Source organism: Hyaena hyaena, unplaced genomic scaffold (genome assembly GCF_003009895.1).
Source record: "Hyaena hyaena isolate Hyena2069 unplaced genomic scaffold, ASM300989v1 scaffold_421, whole genome shotgun sequence".
Lineage (NCBI taxonomy): Eukaryota > Metazoa > Chordata > Mammalia > Carnivora > Hyaenidae > Hyaena > Hyaena hyaena.
In genome coordinates this window covers 310,241-325,265 of record NW_024081057.1, presented here as the reverse complement: position 1 = coordinate 325,265, position 15,025 = coordinate 310,241, and the positions used below count along the sequence as shown (strand labels likewise).

At 53.2% G+C, this 15,025-nt stretch overlaps 1 protein-coding gene across 1 annotated transcript in view; it reads left to right on the top strand.

Moving 5' to 3' along the window:
• POLR1A (RNA polymerase I subunit A) overlaps positions 1–13,762 on the top strand; it is a 75,388-nt gene extending 61,626 nt beyond the window's left edge. Inside the window, exons 25-34 of the mRNA XM_039252636.1 lie at positions 760–927; positions 1,838–1,973; positions 2,447–2,604; positions 7,110–7,236; positions 8,533–8,643; positions 9,214–9,513; positions 10,339–10,539; positions 11,675–11,792; positions 12,317–12,481; positions 12,847–13,762. Of these exons, the coding sequence (XP_039108567.1) occupies positions 760–927; positions 1,838–1,973; positions 2,447–2,604; positions 7,110–7,236; positions 8,533–8,643; positions 9,214–9,513; positions 10,339–10,539; positions 11,675–11,792; positions 12,317–12,481; positions 12,847–12,947 (1,585 nt within the window). The 3' untranslated portion in view covers positions 12,948–13,762. The remainder of the gene's footprint in view (positions 1–759; positions 928–1,837; positions 1,974–2,446; positions 2,605–7,109; positions 7,237–8,532; positions 8,644–9,213; positions 9,514–10,338; positions 10,540–11,674; positions 11,793–12,316; positions 12,482–12,846) is intronic.
• The last annotated feature ends 1,263 nt before the right edge of the window (positions 13,763–15,025 follow it).

Sequence of the window (15,025 nt, the reverse complement as noted above, 5' to 3'; positions counted from 1 at the left end):
ATTTGAAGGTTCTTTTCAGTGAGAAATACTGAGGTACTCAGACTTCACTGGTTTGAAGTAACTGGGAGAGACAACATGGTGGATTAGAGGAAAATGTTACTTTTAAAAGGAACTTGCTTAGAAATGTACTGTCACTACTTTATATCCACACATACGTCCATTTAGTCTTCCTGTGTTGAGCCCCTTCCTTGTTCCGTGTGCTGGGGAAATACACTATTTCTGTGGCTGTTCTAAAAGGAAGAATGGTTAATACATCACAAAACTGTATATAGCATGCACATTTCCCTTGTGACCTGGGGTCATTTGCACCGAGTAAGATAGCAACCCCCTTTTCCTCCCCCACCTTCCCCCCATAATTGTTCAGTGAACCCCTTCCTAGTTTGTACAGTGGGAGGTGGGGAGAAAAGAATGGAAGGAAAGCATGAACAGTGAGCTCAGAAATGCTCACTACTTTAGGCTCACGGTAACTGGTGCAGAGTGGGAGCGTGACGTTCCTGCAGCAAACATGAACAGTCCAAGCATGAGTGTCTAGCACTTCAGCCACCCAGCTGGGATCTGTACTGCATAATTTAGGACATCCCAGGGTCACTGACGGGATTTGAAGGATTAGGAGGATCATTTGCCTAGGGAAAACAAGCTCAGAAAGAGGGAGAGCTAATATTCCATGCACCCTGGCTTTGGGTGGTGGTGACAGCTCCTAACAGACAGACAGATGGTGTCTGTGCTCCTAGCCCTGCCCCCCTCTCTACCCCATTCCAGGCTGAGGACCCTGCTGCAGCTCAAGTGGCAGCGCTCACTGTGTGATCCGGGTGAGGCCGTGGGCCTGCTGGCTGCCCAGAGCATCGGGGAGCCCTCCACACAGATGACCCTGAACACCTTCCACTTTGCTGGCAGAGGCGAGATGAATGTCACTCTGGGCATTCCGAGGTACGGGGCTACATGGGTGCATAGGGTGGGATTTGTCCTAAGCCCACTCGTGGGGAGAAAGTCATTTAATAGAGAGGGGAGTGGGTGGGCATCTCATCCAAAATGGCGTTTAGGGTTGGACTTTCTAGAGCCCAGTTGGTTTCTGTGGTTGGATCAGTGACCAGGCCTCTTAGAATTTCTCTTTATCCCTCTGCTAACTCCTGTATCCGTTACCTTGGGACACTTGTGAAGGTACACTCCTGGGGTTGGGACTCAGAAACAGAGGTTGTTAACAAGCCACTTGCACTTGGCTGTCTAACTCTGGGGGCACCAGTCACCTAGGACCCATTCAGGTACATGTACGCCTCTACAGGGTGATGGTCACTGGGCAAGAGGAAAGGGTGGAAGACCCACCTGCATTGAATGTCTGGCCCTGCTACTTTTTAGCAGAGAGACTGAGGTTCCTCAGCTCCCCTAACCTCAGGGTCCTTGACCTATGGAGGGGAGGAGGCCAGGGCCCACCATGCAGTTGCACCATGTGGGCTGACAACTCAGGGGCAAGGCCAGGAGCATCATGGTGCCTGCCCCTGTAGGAGCACTACAGACGCTAGTTGCCATCCCTGCATCTCTCATTTATTCCATAAGCTGTTACTAAGCACCCACTGTATGCAAGGCACAGGTGATAGGATACAAGAATAATACTAGCCTGTCCTTGAGGAGTCCATGCTTCCATGGAGAAAATTGATGGGAAGAGTCACTTGCTGTCACTCACTGGGCCAGAGCTCACACTTTCTGATCCATTGTATTTCCTTGCAAGATCCCAAGGCTTCTCAGATCCCCAAAGAGCCATAATACCTTGATAAGAAAGGCCTCGCACAGGTAGAGAATCTGGGTACTTCTTATGGTTAGATGTGCCCTCATTCTGCGACAGGTTGAGGGAGATCCTCATGGTGGCCAGTGCCAACATCAAGACGCCCATGATGAGCGTGCCCGTGTTCAACACCAAGAAAGCACTGAAGAGAGTGAAGAGCCTGAAGAAGCAGCTCACCAGAGTGTGCTTGGGGGAGGTAATGATCTCTTGGACCTGGCTCCACAGTGTGTGGAGGCATTTTTCTGCATTTTCTGTCTCTGAAGAACAGGCTTTGCTGACTGTTCAGACCCTGGGCTCAGACTTCCACGAAGGAGGGAGAAGCTCCCTCTGACAGGTGCCAAGCAGGGATGAACCAGTAAGCTTTAGGAGTAATCATCGGTTCTACAGCTTTCTTGCATGCTTTCAAAATAAACATCCTTTCTGCGGCAGCTTACCAGCCCCACTGGTGTCTGCAGCCTTGGGCCATCCTCTGGAGGTGACCCCCCCAGCCGTGGGTATCTGTCCCCCAAGGATTCACAGTGACAGAACTTATTGGGGTTTCTTTGGGGTTTGGTCCTGTGGCCCCTGGCCCTATCCCCCTAAACTCTTGGATTTCCCAAAACCATGACAGTCATGCACAGTTCTCTGGGACTCAGGCAAGCTGGGTTCTCTCTGTCCATCTGGTTCAAGGTGCTGGAGAAAATTGATGTCCAGGAATCCTTCTGTATTGGAGAAAAACAGGACAAGTTTCAGGTGTACCAGCTGCGGTTTCAGTTCTTGCCACGTGCACATTACCAGCAAGAGAAGTGCCTGAGACCTGAGGACATCCTGCACTTCATGGAAACGAGGTGAGGACTTGGGCCACATTTGCTGTTTGACTTTGTCATTGCCCTTAAGTGCTCCAGGCTGCAGGACTCCTAGAGATTGGCTACATTCATCTAAATGGATCCTTCAAGGGCAGTGTTTGGGAAAACAACAGGCCCTGCAGCCTAATTTGGAAGGCTTGTGGGTGTGATTGCATTGACCATGCACCACTCTCTGAAAACTTGCCTTCTCTCTGGTTGATGAGTCTTGTTGCCTTGGGTTTGGAGGCTTTACGACGTGGAAGTTTATGTACCGGAAAGTGGAGGGAGCCCCATCACAGGGTACTGCTGTGAGGTCAGACTAGCACATGGTGTTGATTTTTGACATGATGTTCCAGGCAGCATAATATGGTTCCTAATACATTTCTAGTCTGTGCAATAACGAGCGGTATACAGACAGCATGCTGCTTGTAAACCCGAATTCTAAGCTGGGGAACCTGCAGCTTCTTACAGAGAGATTCAAGTTCCCTTATGGTAGGGAGAATGAGCATTCTTTTTTTTCTTGAGTGGAAGTTAGTGCTGGACATTTGAAAAGCACAGGCTACCACGCTCAGTACCCAGGAGTCGGATGGTGGGCGCACTGGGGCTAGGGTAAACCAGGAAGAGCCAGCAAAGCACTTTTGACTCACCAGCTGACTCTACATCATGCCGTGCCAACTCAGATGGCCGCAGGGCCCAGCGGGGAACAGGCCAGTGAAGAAGGCCGGGAGGCCCCTGGCAGGCTGGAGAGTACAGAACCTGCCTCAGGACAGGCATGGGGGCCAGAGTGGCTCGATCTTTTGATTCAAAAAAAAAAAAAAAAAGCCTCTTTCTCTGTTTTTTTTCCTGTCTTTGGCTATGTGATTGCTCGTTACTGCTTTTATAAATAAGAAGTCTCTTCGTTTTTAAATATCAGCAAGTAATTCTTACATTTTTGAAAGCTTGGTGTAGCCCAAATAGATCACATCTGTCAGCAGGATTTGGTCACAGACCACCAACCACTGCCTCTAATCTAGACCAGCTCTCAGATCTTCCCGGAGCCTCCCCGAAATGGAGAGCCAATGGGGCAGAGTGGAGGCAGAGCCCACTGCTTTCAGTCATCCCACCAACCTGTCCTGAGTGACGCCCATTCAGGGTTGAGTCATGGATGCAGTGTGGCCAGGAGAGAGCATCCGTTCTGCCACTGGCCCTCTTCTTCCCTCCGACCCGAAGATGTGAGCTGGTCTCAGGCCAGTCCTCTTCAACGTGTGGTGTTCAGGACAGTGGGTATCATGGTTGTTGGGTTTGGACGTGAACTCATCCCCTTGGAAAGGGGCCACCACTGGATAAATCCTGCCCCAATTTACATGAGCCCGGGTGAAGTTGTCGCTGCCTGGGTCTTGGGGGACCGCCCGTGCATCACCATCCACATGGGTGGAGAAGGTTCCTTTTACCAGGCAGGCCCAGTGCTCTCGAGATGCTGGGCCATGTCACAGGAGACGCGTCTCCAGCCTGCCGGCTCATTAATTAACAGGGAGCAGCATAACTCCCAAGTGCCCCGCATGTTTGTGCTGGCCAGGCAGCCCTTTCCTGAGAAATGGGATTTAGGATCACATGGCCTCTTAAGACTTGTCAAGAGCAGTCAGAGCTAGGTGGTGTGCCTGGTTTCTGTTCACCTGGGGCTTTGCCCGCTGAGCAGGTAGGTCAGCATGAGGCATGTACCAGGCTGCACTTAGGAGTTCTTTTTATTTCTGTTATCTCAGGGAATTGAAAATCCTTCACCTTTAATAAAATATTTTTTCTTGATGAGGGTCAGCCCTCCCTGGCTTCTTCCCAGCAGCAAAGTACTCTTTCAGCTCCTAGTTTGTATTTTGCTTGTGCACTTGAAAAGCTGTGATAAACAAAGCCATGTGCAGTAGCTCATGCTGGAGCTACTCTGGCTCGAGCACATCGGGCCAAAAATGAGAGAAGGAGCAATGTGTGAACTGGGGTGTGGTTTGGATGGTGCTTGACAGGCTTGGGCAGTGGAGCGACCTCTTCCGGACCTGAGGCAATGTGAGTGTGCTCTCAAAGAGTGACACCCCCACTCCGACCCCACAAGAAACTTTCCTCCTTCCTTTCTCCCTTCCAACCCCCACCTCTTCCACCTCGGTTTCTCTCTCTTCTCCCCTTCCCTCCCTCTCATTCCATCTCTTCTTCCAACTATTGGCTCATGAGACTATTTTGACAATAGATTGGACAAAAAAAAAAAAGACATGGAGGCATTTGTCTAGATGGTGATGTATAAGCATTGGAGGTTCTGTAAATATTACAGCAGTCACTGTGGATGTTTGTGTAAACCATCTGGGCGGTGAGCCAGGGAGCGGGGGAGTCACGAGAGCGCCGAGCTTGGAGTCGGGTGGAAGTTCTGGCCTCCCGTCCCCAGCCGTGAAACGACCAAGCTGGACTGTGCAATTAGAGCTTCTGGGAGTCTGACTTTGCAAGCAGCAGGTGGCAGAGTGGTTGCCAGGTGCCCTTGGAAACCGCCAGGGGTCATATTCTCTGTGTGCAATTATTTATGTGGGATGGGAGGTATCTCTGCAGCCGACCTGTCCTGTTCCCTTTTGGTTGCCACATTCTGACAAATAGCAAAACCTTTACAGGACAGTCATTGTGGGCCTTCAGTTCCCTAGCTCATGACAAAATTACAGGAGGGCAAACTGGTTTGCACCCACAGGAGAACTCTGGCACTGGTGACATGTCTGCCACTTACTGGTCAGGGTTCATTCTGCTTTCTCACCTTCTCACAGGTGAGACTACTATTCTCCAGCAGTCTTGGAAGAGGCAGTCCAAGCAGAGGGGTGCCCAAGGAGGGGGGATTAAGGAAGGTCTCCCTGGGGACTTTATCTGTACTTAGGGCCAGCCTCGAAGGGTGGTTGCAACTCCAGCAGGTAGCGAAGGGGCTGGGGAAATAGCTGGTGGAGCAAGCCCAGAGGATGCACCAGGGTGGGTAGGAGGAGATGGGTAGTTGGGGTTTGGGCCAATTATGGAGGGCTTGAGGAAGGACCCTCGGAGGGGTGACATGGCCACAAAGCTGCCGTGAGAGTCCAAGAAGTCAGAGCAGCACCCCCGAAGCAGTGGGAGGAGATGAGCAGTGGGCCTAGTGCTTCCACACCCCCGTTTCCACTCCTCTCCATGCAGTGGGCTCAGGTCAGGGTGGATGTGTCCCACCATGCAGACAAGATCGGGGCCTTCCTCCTGGGTCTCTGGCTAGATGCAGATTTGAACCAGAGCCTGGCATTCCAGAAACTTTTCCTTTGACCCCTCTTCTCAGTTAGATTGTATAGCCCTTATCCCCATCCCTAGCACCTGGTAACCAGGTTCTTCCCTGATTGGTGAGTGAGGAGCCTTTTTTCTGCCAAGGGCAGAAACCTCAGCAAAACCATAAAGTTTAAAAAGTTTAAAAAAAAAATGAGGAGGGAGACCAGCAGGGTTTTGCTCTTAATAAGAAAAATAGTAAATATTTGCCTGCTTGTTAAATTAAGACTACACTCTTGTGGCTTCGCCTTGCTTTGCACGCAGGGCACATGGTACGCACGTTATAGGTGCTGAGACAGGACAGACTGGCTGGCTGAGGGACCTGATACTTCATATAATTAAAGCAGTCCATTTTGGCATGCTGTTCTGGGCTAAAAGAAGAAGAAAGGCAAAGAGATTATGTGAAAAAATAAAGATGGGGAAGGGGGTGGGGGGGAGGTGCAGGGAGGCAGGACGAGGCCTTAAGGGAGCTTCAAAATAGAAAACTCAGGAGAAAGAGGCAAGGGGCCAGGGAAGGCCCCCAGGCTCTGCTTCAAGTTGGTTCTTTTAAATTGGTCTGGTTCCAACTTGTCGACACGATTTATTGCCACAAAGCAAGTTATTACTACCTTTAAAACTCTGATGAACCCTTGCACATCTTAGTTCTTCCATCAAATTGTCAGGGCTCCTACCCCATGGGGACGGGATCTGTCAGGCCTGCGCTGCGCCACTTTCTGGAGATGCGCGGGGAGCAGGCGGGGGTGGTCCTAGTCCTGGCCTGGACCCCCCTCCTGCTGGAGAGTCTGTGGTCCTTGTCACACTCTGGTCACAGCAGCACTGGCAACTTTGACGTATGGAGCACCCACTCCGCCAGGCCTCGTGACAGTTATTGGACGGGGTTGTTTCTAATCCTTGAAACAGGACTGTGATGCGTATTCATACTCACATTTTACAGATGAGGGAGTTAAAGCTCAGGACACTGTTGTGCTGAAAGCCACTCACCTGAGGAGTGGCAGGACGTGATCAGACCAGGCCCTGTGGGCTGTGGAGCAGTGCTCTCTCTCTGCCCTTCAGAAACCGCAGGAGGTGGGGAAAGTGAGCTGATAGGAGCCGCTGCATCTCTGGCTCACATGTAAATCCCTGACACCACCTTAGATGGCTGTGAGACCCTTGGACAGAATATCCTGCCCCCACAAGGACGGGAGAGTAGAGATGCTCATATTGAACAGGGCTGTGTGGCTTTCTTCTTATTTTAGATTCTTTAAAATTCTAATGGAATCCATCAGAAAGAAGAACAGTAAAGGCTCAGCTTTCAGAAGTGTAAACACTCGGAGAGCTACCCAGCGGGATCTAGACAACACTGGGGACTCAGAGAGGAACCGGGTGAGTATGTCCCCCAGGGACCCCTCTAGGACCAACACAGGCAGGGTCCCAGGCTGGGAAGCTCATAGGGTGGCTGTTGGCTTAACCTTCTCCCCTGGAAAGGCTCTGGGGTTGTTTTCAGCAAGGCTCGAGCCCCTTCCCGGTTTTGTCCCATCTTTCCCTACACCTCACCACTTAACGTGCTGTGCTCACAGGGTCATAGGGGAGTGCCAGACAGCACGTCTGGTTGGCATTGGGTGAAGGCTCAGGGTGATCTATCTGTCTGTTCTCAAGGACCATTCTGTAAGTGATTTTTATCCTGAGGACAGGCTGAAAGTATTGGTACCCACTGGGCTTTTTAATTCTTTTTCTGGTTTCATGTTGCTCTACCTTTGTCTTCCCTGGGCCAGATAAACTGAGGCCCACAGAGTACTAGTAGGAGTTAGAAGAGGCATTTGAGGGAGGAAAGTTGGGCTGCCATAATAAAAAAGGAAAGAGGGAAAAACCATTAGGGGCAAAATAGTCCAGGAATGGTGATATCTCATCTGCAAGGAAACCCAGGGGTAGTGTGGGGGCAGGTCCCCTACTGTCCTCTGAGCCAACAGCAGCTTTTAGGGCTATGTAGCAATAGCTATGCCAATGCAGTCAGCCTGTTTGGGGGTTGGGGGGTCCCAGTGATGACTTAGTACTGCCTTAGGATAGACCAGAGAGAATGCTAGGCCTCTGGCCCGGGAGGTCTACCACTTGGCTAACTCAAGCACAGATGGGTATGGGTGGTCTTTGAAAGGCTGCTCCGTTGATCCTTAAGTCACCCAGAAAATTCTAAGAAACTAGGAGCCAAGGTCAGAAGAGAAAAGTACAAATGTTTGGTTTTCAAAATACTTAATAGTTCACCAAGATACTCTTGTCTCCTCATCTCCACCTAGAACAAAAATATTTAGAACAATATTGTATACCATTTTCTTTTAATGACTTGGAAAGCCTGATCCCTTTTCTGAATTTTTTTTTAAATGCAAGGTTTTACAGATGGTACACGTGAAAATGAAACTTGAAGAGAAGGAGATAGGGAGTGCGGGGCTAGCCCAGAGCAGGGACTGGATGGACAGGGTGGCTGGGTGGCAGGGGAGGTAGGTAGATGGGTGGTTGGGAGGGTGGCAGGTGGAGGTATAATGAATCGATGCATAGATAGACAGGTGGGTGGCTGGGTGGCTGGGTGGCTGAGCGAGCTGAAAAGGAGGATGAATGGGTAGATAGATGGATTCACCAGACACTCTGTATTGGAGCCAGTCTCTTTTCCTCCTTGTCCCCAAACCACAGGGAGAGCAGGAGGGTGATGAGGAAGAGGAAGGGCACATTGTGGACGCCGAAGCTGAGGAAGGAGACGCTGATGCCTCTGATGCCAAGCGCAAGAAGAAGCAAGAGGAGGAGGTGAGGCGACTGGCCGAGGTGCAGGGGCTGTGGTCACATCCGTCCTGTGTCACCCCTGCAGGATTTTGGCTCGCCACGTATGCTCACACCTTTGTTACCCTGCTGGAACCCATTAGGAACCTTGAGGCAAATCTGGCCTGCTCAGCACACTTGTCGGTGGAGAAGACGAGGTTCACAGGGCAGGATTGGGCACGGGCCATCCCAAGGCTGTCCTTCGGCTCTGGATGGAGTCAGATTCAGGGGCCCAGAGGCTTTTGTAAGGAGCTTAAGTCAGGCTGCCTCTTGTTTTTTATAGTGAAAATATACCAAAACCAGTCTTGCCGTGACCGCTGCTGGGACAAAGGGCAGTTTAGACGGGCTGAGGAAATTGACGGACAAGAGAGGGCCCAAGGAGGGCGGAAGAGTGTTGGGGGTGGGGACTGAGAGGCCGCCATTCCCAGGGGAAGGCCCAACAGGAGAGAGGAGGAGGCAGTGCGAGCCAGGTGGGGTAGAGGCCCGGTGGGCCTCTGCAGGGCCACCTGTTCTGCCGCCAGAGACCAGTGACACAGACTGTACTCTGTCCCCTGCCAGGTCGATTATGAGAGCGAGGAGGAGGAGGCTGAGGAGGAGAACGACGATGAGGACATGCAGGAGGAAGGGCATGGCCCCGGGGAAGGTGCTGCCAAGGCCCAGGAGCAGGATGAAGAGATGGGCTCGGGCCCCGAGGAGGACTCGGCCCCTAACGCCCCCCTCGCACAGCCCCGGAAATCCACCCACAGCCAGGAGCCCCAGGGAGCCGAGGCCATGGAGCGCCGTGTGCAGGCCGTGCGCGAGTCCCACCCGTTCATAGAGGACTACCAGTACGACACCGAGGAGAGCCTGTGGTGCCAGGTCAGTGCCCGCTGCCCAGCTCGTCTGCACGGGTGGCGTGTGGGGCTGGTGGCAGTCGGTTGCAATCTCCTTATGATCTCAGACCCCTTAAATGATCTGGTGACTGCCGTGGACCCTCTGCCTCTCAAATCACTGCCCCACACGCCTGACTCAGAACCCTAGTGGGTCCGTTCTTTCAGACTCAAGAACAGTGTGTGTATGAGGGTCTGATGGGCCAAGCCCTGGCGGCACTTCTAAGCAGCCCCCCTCATTTCGTCTTCGTACTACCGAGTGAATGGATGTCAGGGCTGCGGAGACAAGCAGAAGCGCACTGCTTCCCCTCTCCCGTGGGCTGTGGTCTCCCAGCTGCGGGGTGCGCCGTCCCCTCCAAGGCTGGTGGTCAGGATGCCTACACTCTTACACGTGGGCTGATGTTTTTGTCCTTTGCTTTGATCTAGTCCAGTGGCTCCCAGGCGGCAATGTAGATAAGAGTCATTGAGCAGGTTACACCCAAAACAAGTGTGACACTTTTTGGTGATCGAAAGGCTATCGAGGGTACTATTGAGCAGACACGATTTTCACCAGCATCTGTGAAGGTGTCACTCCACTGCTGAACCCTTCACCTGGGTGACTGGAAAGGGCTGCTCTGCATGGTCGGTTAAGGCCCCCTGTGTGCGCCTGTACAGACCCACCCAGCCTGCCCCACCAGGGCTGCCTGCCCCTAGCCAAGGTGTTTACTACGTGAGCTTTGAAGGCATCACCCAGGGAGCCAGTCGGGGGGCCTCTGCCTACTCCTCTGGGCCTGGGGCGGCCCCTCCCCTGACGCAACCCTCCCTCCTCTTGCAGGTGACAGTCAAGCTCCCTCTGATGAAGATTAACTTTGACATGAGCTCCCTGGTAGTGTCCTTGGCCCAGGGTGCTGTCGTCTATGCGACCAAGGGCATCACGAGGTGCCTCCTGAATGAAACCACCAACAAGAAGAACGAGAAGGAGCTGGTGTTAAACACAGAAGGAATCAACCTGCCGGAGCTGTTCAAGTATGCCGAGGTGTGCACCCCTCTCTGGGTTGTCTGCTGGCCGGGACCAGGTCCTCACTCTGTCTCAGGCTGGCCAGGGGAGGCGAGGCTGCAGCCACGTTACCCGGGGCCTCGTCTTGGGATGCCCCATGCACGTTAGTCTCGTTAAGACTTGCAAGAACTTTATCTAACCCAAGCTTTCTTGGACTAATTTGGCTCTAAATTTTTCTTCCTTGAAATTGATACGTCCCCAGAATAGATTTGTGAGATACAGTTTGTGAAGTTGCTGGCCCGGGAGCTGCCCATTTTACCTGGTAAAGGTGGCCCTGGGAGCAGAGGTGGCCCAGACCAGCCTGCCAGTGCCTGGTGCCGGCAGAGGCCTGTGTGCTGTGCCCCGCCTGCTCCACCAGCAGGTCTGTCGTCCTTCTGAGCTGTTTGTTCATTTTTCTGCTTCATAGTGTCTCCCAGAACCTTCTGAGAGGCTCTCAACCCCTGGGCACAAGTGTTTCCCCAGAGAATACTGAGGTGCCAGGACCTCTGTAGCCCACCGCCCTCCCCATGTGCACCCAGCTGACAAAGCTCTCCCTACCTGGAGCACTTCTCCTCCAGCAGCTGCCTTGCAGAGGCCCCTGCTCCCTGGAGCCTTTCCCCGGTTGCCTCCCAGGGACAGGTTAGGGTGGGCCCGTACCTCCTGAGAGCCAGCCATCAAAAGGGCAAACTCCGTCATGCTCAGGGGGTTTGTTTCAACAAGACCAAGGTCTCCACAGTCTCCTATGGGGAGGAGCTGCCCTAGTACAGAGCCATCTCGGGCCCCTGACGAGCTGGGCCCCTGTGGAGCTGCCCTGCACTGCCCTGGGTGCCCTGTGGAGGGGTCTAAGTGTCTCTGCTGGAGAATGTCCCTCGCCTACCACAGGAAGCCTCCATCCTAGGGGACAGATAGGGGACAGGTCTGTCTGTTAAATAAACAAATAAAAAATCCTTTTTCTGGCCAACCTGCAGCTCTGCCTCACTCTCTCCTTTCGCTACTCATGGGCCATCTTTCAATCACTTTGTCGTCGGCTCTGCTTGACTACCGGATGGGGAGCGAGCTTAGCCAGGGTGGATCATGCCCGCAGAAGGGAGCAGAGGGCCAGGTCCCTGTACTCAGTCTCTCCCCCCTTTCCTAGGTTCTGGACTTACGCCGCCTCTATTCCAATGACATCCACGCCATGGCCAGCACGTACGGCATCGAGGCCGCACTGCGGGTGATCGAGAAGGAGATCAAGGATGTGTTTGCCGTGTACGGTAAGAGGAGCCACAGACAGCACTCAGAAGATCCCAGCAAGTCAGGCCAGCTCTGTACGGGACCAAAACATGGGTACAGTGAGCGTGTGGCCTATGGGAGACCCTGAGAGTGACCAGGGAGAGGAAGTTTCAGTACCATCACTGGGGCCTCCCTACTTGTTTCTCCTCTGGCCTCTGAAGAAGCCCCTGTCTGATGAATGGGCCCAGCCTGCCTACCTTCAGGGGTTTGGGTCCCAAGTAAAACTATGCTGTGAAGTTCTCGTGTCCTGCAAGTCTGGAGTCTATTTCCTGGGCTACTGGACAGAAGTGGAGAGTGGGCTGGGCTGATGTGGCCTGGAACGGGGGTAGGGGGCTGCCCAGCTGAGGTTAGGGGTTAAGTTGCCGAGTGAGTAGGTGATGGAGCTGAAAGTGGAGCCCTGGGGTCTGACATCTGAGCTTATGTCCTGGCTTGTGTCAGGTGACGTTGCCCCAACTGTCACCTTGTCATCGTATAATCCTTCCTGATGTTGTTGCCAATGTGACAGGCATTGAGGTCGATCCCCGCCATCTCTCCCTGGTCGCCGACTATATGTGCTTCGAGGGTGTGTACAAGCCGTTGAATCGCTTTGGGATCCGGTCCAACTCCTCCCCTCTGCAGCAAATGACATTTGAAACCAGCTTCCAGTTTCTGAAGCAGGCCACCATGATGGGTCAGTGCATGGGCAAGTGCCCTTGGCCTTCCCTCTCCTAAATGAGCTCTGGGCCAATAGGCTTGTCCCTCGGGCACCTTTCCACACACCTTCCACACAAGTGAGATGCTGGAATCCCACTGTGGAAGCAGCTGGGGAGGGTGGGCAGTAGCTGGGAAGTCTGTGTCTGCCTTTTGAAGGAAAAGGAGAAAGGCCTTCCTCTTTCTACAAGCAGTGCTCTCTTGCATAACCTCATCAGCCTCTAGGACTCAGCCTCGTGCTGGCCTCTGAGGTGGCCCATCTTCTCAGCCACCCACCCCACCCAGTCCTCTTACATCACCCCCAACTTCTCCCTCAACCATCTAATGAGCTCTTGTGTTTCCCAGGATCACATGATGAGCTGAGGTCCCCTTCAGCCTGCATCGTGGTTGGGAAAGTCGTCAGAGGCGGGACAGGCCTGTTCGAGCTCAAGCAGCCCCTGAGATAGTGGCCACCACAGCACCATCTGCCTTGCTCAGGACGGCCAGGAGGACCAAGGTGAGGGCCTGACCTGCCACTCACTTGAGAGGCCTGAGGACAGAGCCCAAGATGGTTCAAAGTGACCAAGTAGGGCACAGCAGGGATGTGGGGGGTCCGAAAAGCAGCCGGCCTTTGTGCTCGACCAGCCTCACCCGGAAAGCGGCAGCCTTCCTTGTCCTTGCCTTTCCCCATCTCACACCATGAATGAGGTTCACCGAGTGGCCAGGCCTTCCTCTGTGTGCCACCTCTGGAGCAAGGAGGTGACGTCCTGTTGGCTGTGAGCAGCCAGTGACTGCAAGGAGGTTTCCCGAGGGCTCTGGCAGAGCAGGAACCTGGAGCCTGCTGCCCCATGGCCTGCCCCTCCCAGCTGCACCGGTTCCTAGGGGCACAGGTCCCATATAGTCTACCCACAATCCTTTGCCTGGGCCACGCCCACACCTCTGCCCACCCAACCTCTATACCCGGGGCAGCGCCCCAGCAGCTCAGCCCCACACGTAGAGCCCCAAGTCGCCAGCCGAGCTGTTTGGACAAGTTGCCTGCCTTATCTTTCCTGGCACTGCTCTCAGCCCATCGTGGAGGCCTGCATCCCTCTCTGCGGGCCCTGCTTCATCTGGGCCGTCCAGCCCCACCCCCACCCGACCTCTGGCACCACAGCAGGGGGCCCTGGCATGAACAGAAAAGTCAGAGGACTTGTACAAAGACTTTGTAAACCCAGAGGCTGTTTCTATTTTTGTCTAATGTTATTCCAACTCAGGCTGAGTAATAAACATCACTGGAACTAGCTATTGGGAGGAGAAAAAAAATTTTTTTTAAAGACTTGGGGTTTTTTGTTTTTTCCCTTGGTTTGTGGTTTCTACATTTGTGATTTGAGAGCCCAGGACTGGAATTTCTCAGCGCAGTCCCATCTTGGTCCCTTCTGTTCTTGTTAGAGGATGTGGGGGAGAGCTCAGCCCCTGCTGTGTCCCCCTTTCCCGAGCCAGCTTCTGGCCCCACAACCAGAAGAGTGGAAGCTAGTGGGAAGGACCTTTGTGTGTTGGGTGGGAAGGGAGGCCTTATCGGGGAGCTCCTCCAGACATGTGATGGGTCTGGCCTTTGCCTCCTATGCCCACGCTGGGGAACATGGCAGAAGTGGTTTACTAGGGCTTGGGTACAGAGGAATCAGCACCGCTTCTGAGGGACACAGGAAGAACGGCCACAGTGGAATCCTGTGCCACAGGTTAAGGCGTGTGTTCTCAGGGGTGTGGGCCGATTCACTACTTGATGGTTTCCACTCATGCTAGAATTGTGGGAGAGGGTCCTCAGGTGGTCACAAGGTAACCTGCTGGACAAGCAAGCGCATGGTCACATGGCCCCACAGCTCAGCTTAAAGCGAGTAAGTTCTGTGGCTCAGCCCCAACCAGGCGCTGAATGTACGAAAGGGAAAGAGCCAGCCCAGAATGTAGCCAGGGCATGGACCATGCACACTGAAGTTAGACTCTTTTTTTTTTTTTTTTAAGTTTTTTTTAATGTTTTATTTATTTCTGAGAGAGAGAAAGACAGCGTGAGCAGGGGAGGGTCAGAGAGAGAGGGAGACACAGAATCTGAAGCAGGCTCCAGGCTCTGAGCTAGCTATCAGCACAGAGCTCGATGCAGGGCTCGAACCCAGGAACCGTGAGATCATGACCTGAGCTGACGTTGGACACTTAACTGACTGAGCCACCCAGGCACCCCTGAAGTTAGACTCTTCACTTGTCTTGGGAGGTGAGGTGATGGTCCCCTGCCCATCCTTCCATGCATTTCCTGGACACCTGTGTTTCCCATGTGTTTCTTTCCCAGGATACACCTGCTTTGTAAGCAGACATTCCAGAGCTTGCACATCATGGTGGGCCAGGAATCCTCTGGATCCCCTTAGGGCATCACACGCTCCCTGCTTCTGTCGGAAGCCTCCTTGGGGGCCCTTTTTTGCAATTTAAGATGGCATATTCTTTTGCGCTGGAGGAGAGAGGGCGCAAGTGAGCAAGTGGCAGAGAGAGAGAATCCCATGAGGGGCAGAGAGAGAGAAAAGTG